This window comes from Notothenia coriiceps, unplaced genomic scaffold (genome assembly GCF_000735185.1).
Source record: "Notothenia coriiceps isolate Sejong01 unplaced genomic scaffold, NC01 NC01_scaffold00017749, whole genome shotgun sequence".
Taxonomy (NCBI): domain Eukaryota; kingdom Metazoa; phylum Chordata; class Actinopteri; order Perciformes; family Nototheniidae; genus Notothenia; species Notothenia coriiceps.
The window spans coordinates 1-6,082 of NW_011350450.1; the positions used below are offsets into that span (position 1 = coordinate 1).

General features: G+C 44.4%; 1 protein-coding gene across 1 annotated transcript; it reads left to right on the forward strand.

Moving 5' to 3' along the window:
* Positions 1 to 84: 84 nt before the first annotated feature.
* On the forward strand, positions 85 to 5,496 carry LOC104950545 (laminin subunit gamma-1-like; the record flags this gene model as incomplete). The annotated part of the gene is made up of 8 exons (XM_010777083.1): positions 85 to 221; positions 742 to 898; positions 1,512 to 1,717; positions 2,065 to 2,174; positions 2,467 to 2,604; positions 3,403 to 3,547; positions 3,645 to 3,794; positions 5,382 to 5,496. Coding segments are annotated over 8 exons (1,158 nt in total), but the record flags the coding sequence as incomplete, so codon positions are not given.
* Positions 5,497 to 6,082: the final 586 nt, after the last annotated feature.

Genomic DNA, 6,082 nt, shown 5'->3' on the forward strand with positions numbered 1-6,082 from the left:
TGACTGCAGTGTTAAAGTGTTCCTCTCTGGTTCTGTTCAGTGTGTGACTGCAGTGTTAAAGTGTTCCTCTCTGGTTCTGTTCAGCCTGTGACTGCAGTGTTCTGGGCTCTGAGTCCGGACAGTGTGATGATTCGGGTCGCTGCCGGTGCCGGCCAGGCTTCGAGGGTCTGAAGTGCCAGAGGTCCAACTGCCCCGCCTGTTTCACCCCCATCAAGAGAAAGGTACTAAACATCTGCTTCATTCAGTTCAGTGTATTCCTTCAACTTGACAGGGAGAGTGCATATTAATAACATTTCCAAAAGGTATTCCAGAGTTATAAAGACTATAGACAGGGGTGCACATAAGTGGTACGCAGGTACGCATGTGCGGCAACAATCTGAAATGCGTACCGTCACTTGTGTCACAAAGCGTATTTGCGTACCGACGTACTTGTGAAGCTTTTCCAGAAGGCGGTTAGATCACCGGACGACAGTCGGTCTCCGTGTGCACAGACAGGGCTGCTGTTAACGTCGGTCTGTACAGCAGCACTGCGCTAAAACAGCTGATCACAACGTTCACATGCTCCCCACCCCCCCCTTACTGAGAAAGTTGTGTGCACCCCTGACTATAGATATTATTCTCTTCATTCAAGGGGCAGGAAATAATGTTTGAAAACACGTAAAAGTGTACCTTACCTTACCTTACCTTGCCTTACCTTACCTTACCTTACCTTACCTTACCTTACCTTACCTTACCTTCCAGATGCAGGCCTACGCTGCCAAGCTGACCGAGCTGGAGCGTCTGTTCTCAGAGATGGACGCAGGTTTGAAACCCGCCAACAAGGCAGAGATGGAGGCGGCTCTGAACGCTGTGGAGGAGCTGGTGGACGACCTGCAGTACGAGACCGAGGGGCTCACAGGTGAGACAGCTCTTCTATCCCCAAACATCGGTGAACAAAATCATTCTGTTCGTATCGCTCAGAAAGACCGTGGGCCCTTTAACGCATTAACGCAGGGAATATATCTCTGTTGATTACAAACTCTCCCTCAAACTGTGAACCTTTGCACATACCACTTATTATTTGCACTTTATCAAATGTTTTAATTATGTTTTATGCATATTTTAAATGTTCATGATTTGCTCCTTGTGTTTATGCGAACCATATTTTTTTTAATAATATTTCCTTTATTTTTTATAATTGTTCCCTTTTTCAATTTAAATTCTCCTGCTGTGACATGTGTGCCCCAAGACATAATATCACGTGTCAGATCCAAAAATACATTTGACATAATTAACACTTCTAAAAAAGGTCATTTGTGTTGATGTTAAATTTGGTTTTGACATGATTGGATAATTAGTTCTCGACACATCCATTCAGTCATCCAAAATCCTGGCTTACCTGAGGCTCTTTGTGGTACTGGGCTCTCTGGGCTCTAATACAGAACTACAGGGCGTCTTCTTTTACGTTAGTTGTTCTCATTTGTAATATAAAACCCATGCATGACAACAAAATGTCTTCCTGCTTCCAACAGTGGAGGAGAAGAAGCTGCAGGCGCGTCTGGCGTCCATCAGCAGGAGTCAGCTGAACGAGGAGCAGGAGATCCAAAACGTGGCCGAGGCAGAGGACGACATCGAACAACAAGAGCGGACGTACAGCGCCAAGGTGAAGGAGGTCCAGGCTCTGATAGAGGACATGAAGAGAAAACTGGACGAAGCCAAGGCCGACCTCAGATCAGCCGTAAGACCTGAGACACACTTTGCACAAAAAACATCCGCAACATCTGGCTCTTGTCCTCCGTGGGAAGGTTTGCAATCTCGGGACAAATGAACCTACATAGAGAAAATAAATCCAACTCTTATAACAGTTATAACACAAATATAGATTCAGTAAATCTACACCATGTTAGCTGAAGTGTGTGGTAAGCTGGAGCAGCTCTCACACCAAGCAATGTCCTTTTAGGAAACTGGTTTGAATCTCAATTATCTTTAAGTAAAAGTACTAATACCACGGTGTAGAGATACTCATGATGATGATGATGATGATGATGATGTCTCTAACAGCTGTTTGTCTCTTCTTCCTGTCAGGACATCCCTCAGGGAGACGCTCCTCAGGGAGACGCTCCTCAGGGAGACGCTCCTCTGGGGACGACCCTCCTCTCCTCTCTGGTGCCCACGGCCCTCAGTCTGGCTGATAAGTAAGACCTCACATTTACTGTACAAGATGTAGAGCAAAGATACAACAACTGCACACAATTGACTTCAAAACAATGCAAAATGACTACAAACAGACACAAAGACATATAAAATGGGTACATAAGGACACAAACAGACACAAAGACATATCAAATGAGTACATAAGGACACAAACAGACACAAACTACTTTCCGCCCATGGTTTATTGGAGTTGTCACTGATATATTGTTGAGGAGCTTGTGTTGTACACCGTGTCAGATGTGTGTGTCTCACTTCCTGTGTGTTGTCCTTTAGACACCAGACGACGGCTGACTCTGTGGAGCGGACCGCCAGCGAAGCTCTGACACACTCGAAGAAGAGTCTGGCTCTGGTCCGGGATCTCATGACCAGAGAGAACAAAGTCCAGGAGCTGATCGGAGACATGAAGACCATGTGAGTCCTCCAGTTAATCCTTCCCTGGTAACATGAGGACTGATTTCATCGTTTTAAATGCTGCTGCGAACCGGTCTGCTTGGTCTTTGTTTTAATCCATTCATTTTGGGATTTTAGATGAGTTTTGGGTTCATTTAGCAGTTTCTTTGATTCTGACTGTAGCCACGAAGCATTGCTAATATTTAATGAATTCATGCTGCGTTCCAGACAACTCTAAAATATCTGATCCCCTAATAGAAAAAGTACAAAGAAAAGCCACTAAACAACCCCAACTTCAGATAAACCACCAAACATTGGGAGGGCACAATATAGATCCAAAACCATCAACTCAAAGGCAACTCTAAGTATGTTTAATTCTATATTTATATATATATACATTTTGATCTGGAAAATGATGATCAGACGGTAGACGCTAGGGCTCATGGGTAATGTAGTATTTACAGTAGAGGTAATCTATAAACCTGATTGAGGGCAGGAAAGGTGGCTTCAATAGTTAAATAATCCAGGAGACTCTTAGTCAATCTGTGTTGATGACGTATGGTGTGTTCAGTCTTGGATTTACATTTCTCAAAGATATTGAAGTGACTGTTATTTTATATATATTGATTGTTTTGCTTTTATGTATGTCTTGATGTGTGCATATGTACAAATGTGTCTGGATTTGTTTATATAAATGTATAAACATATTTATATATATTTGTTTTTGTATTCGGGATTGTGGGAAACTGTATTTGGATCTCTCTGTCTGTACACACAAACTGAAAGATTGACTATAAAGTTGACATTGACTGACTTTAGGCACGAGAAGACCTCGGGCCAGGTGAAGAGTTTGGAGAACCAGGGGGTCCGTCTGAGCGACCAGGCCAAAGACGAGAGCAAAACGTCCGACGGCATGTTGAAGGACATCGCCAACATGGAGCGAAGCCTCCCAGCAGACCTGAAGGTGAATGTCAAAAATCCAGATGTGCAGTCCACCTTTAGAGAGAAGTCTTGACCTCAAGCACTCACCGTTATGTCTTCTGTCTTCCCATCATGCTCAGGGGCAGGTGGACGCCATGGTGTCCCGTTTGGACGATGTGAAGGTGGAGGTGGACGCACATATCTCAGGTTTGGATACGCTGCAGGACACCGTTCAGCGAGACAAGACCGCCACCGAGGACCTGCTGGCCCAGGGCAAGGCCGCCAAGAAGGTACTGATAGGGGTCCCCACGATACGATACTATGGCGATGCTTAAGCCACGATGCGATAGTATTGCGATTAGTGATGGCAATTACGGCTCTTTGAAGGGAGCCGGATCTTATGGCTCCGTTCCTTTCCGACAGCCGTTCAAAAGAGCAGTTTCCTTTTCAAGGGGGCGGGGCTAATAGGTTTATAAAGATTGGTCCATATTGCCAGAGATCTACTTTGACTCACAGTAAGATGCATCTCTCAGCCAAACTGCTCCTCAAGCAGCGTGCGTTACGCCATCATCTTGAGTTTTAATGGTACTACACATCTCTGGCTCACTGCAGGAGAGGAGGAGAGCAGGTTCCCGTAAAGGCGAGTGGATTTATGGCCGGCAGTGAACCTACGATAAAAAGAACGGCTCTTCGGTACGACTCGGTTCCCTTCGTTCGGACCAAAGAGCCGTTCAAAAGAATCGGATCGTTCGTGAACGTAACATCACTAATTGCGATTCTACGATTTGCAAAGTAGTATTGCGAAATATATACATCTTTGTTTTGAGTAACTTCCGGCCAGTTCCACTGACTTTAGCAAGAAGAAGAAGACAAGACAAGACGAAGCTCAGAACCATCTAGTGGATTGAAAAATAAATTGTTACCAAAAACTTAAACTTGGATTTGCAATATGAATAGTTAGTATAATAACATATCGATACTTGGCGTCTGTGTATCGATACATTATTGCCTCAAAGTATCGCGATACTATGCTGTATCGATTATTTCCCCCGACCCCTGGTACTGACGGATCATCGGTCCCACCTTTTAATTCATTTGTAATCACGTCAAACCCTGCTTGTAACCACGAGGCCACCTCAACACATGTCCATCATCAGGCTTTGATGTGCATTCTCTACTCGTCCATAAAAAAAGAGATTGACCTGAATAGAAGACTACGCCGATTATAAGACCACGGTTCTTTTTCAAGACTCATTTTTGGAAAAATACCTTTTTGAAGACCAAATCTAGTTTTTATAAAGAATCTAATCTTATCTGAAAGTAATGATAACACACATCACTCATTGTGTTCAAATTGTGCGGACCGCAGAAAGCTTTTCTCTGACTGGGCTCTCCATCTTCTAACGTTACTCTCAGTAGCTCCATGTTTATTTGCCGTTCGTCAGTTGCTAGATGACTTCGTAGATCACCATCATCTTCAAATTGTCTCAGTAACTTCTGTTCTCTTGTTTATTATCTCGCCTACTTTTGATCCACGTTGTTGGAGTTGGTCTCAGTGTCTCTCCATCTCTCTCTCTCTCGTGTTGAACTGTTGCTTTAAGACGGTGTCTCTCTTGGGGGAACACTTGTTTGGCGCCATCTGTTGTTGTGACTGTGTAATTACATCAAAAAGTCTAGACCCCGAATATAAGACGAGCCCTCTTTTTCAGATGTGTTTCTAGGTAAAGAGACCCGTCTTATATTCGGGTCCATGCGGGGTATAGGAACTGATGTGTGTGTTTCATTGATCAGTTAGGTGCCGGGTTGATGCAGGCTGAGATGTATTAGTTCCTCTGGATGATAGGATATGTGTTTGAATCAGTCTGTACTTCCTGCAGGAGTTCAACAAGCTGGTGGACAGAGTGGACGTCGCCAAGGTGCAGACGGAGGACGCTCTGAATGGCATCGACAGCAACACCAACGAGCTGGAGGACGCCCTGAATGCTCTGAGAGGTAAGGATAAGAATTCATTCTGTTTCGAGGCGCCTTTCAAAGCACCCAGGGACACCTTACAATTGATGTAGAAGAGACACGAAGAAGAGGGGACACATGTTGATGTAGAAGAGACACGAAGAAGAGGGGACACATGTTGATGTAGAAGAGACATGAAGAAGAGGGGACACATGTTGATGTAGAAGAGACATGAAGAAGAGGGGACACATGTTGATGTAGAAGGAACATGAAGAAGAGGGGACACATGTTGATGTAGAAGAGACGTAGAGAAGAGGGGACACATGTTGATGTAGAAGAGACATGAAGAAGAGGGGACACATGGTGATGTAGAAGAGACATGGAGAAGAGGGGACACATGTTGATGTAGAGAGACATGAAGAAGAGGGGACACATGTTGATGTAGAAGAGACATGAAGAAGAGGGGACACATGTTGATGTAGAAGAGACATGAAGAAGAGGGGACACATGTTGATGTAGAAGAGACATGAAGAAGAGGGGACACATGTTGATGTAGAAGAGACATGAAGAAGAGGGGACACATGTTGATGTAGAAGAGACATGAAGAAGAGGGGACACATGTATGAAG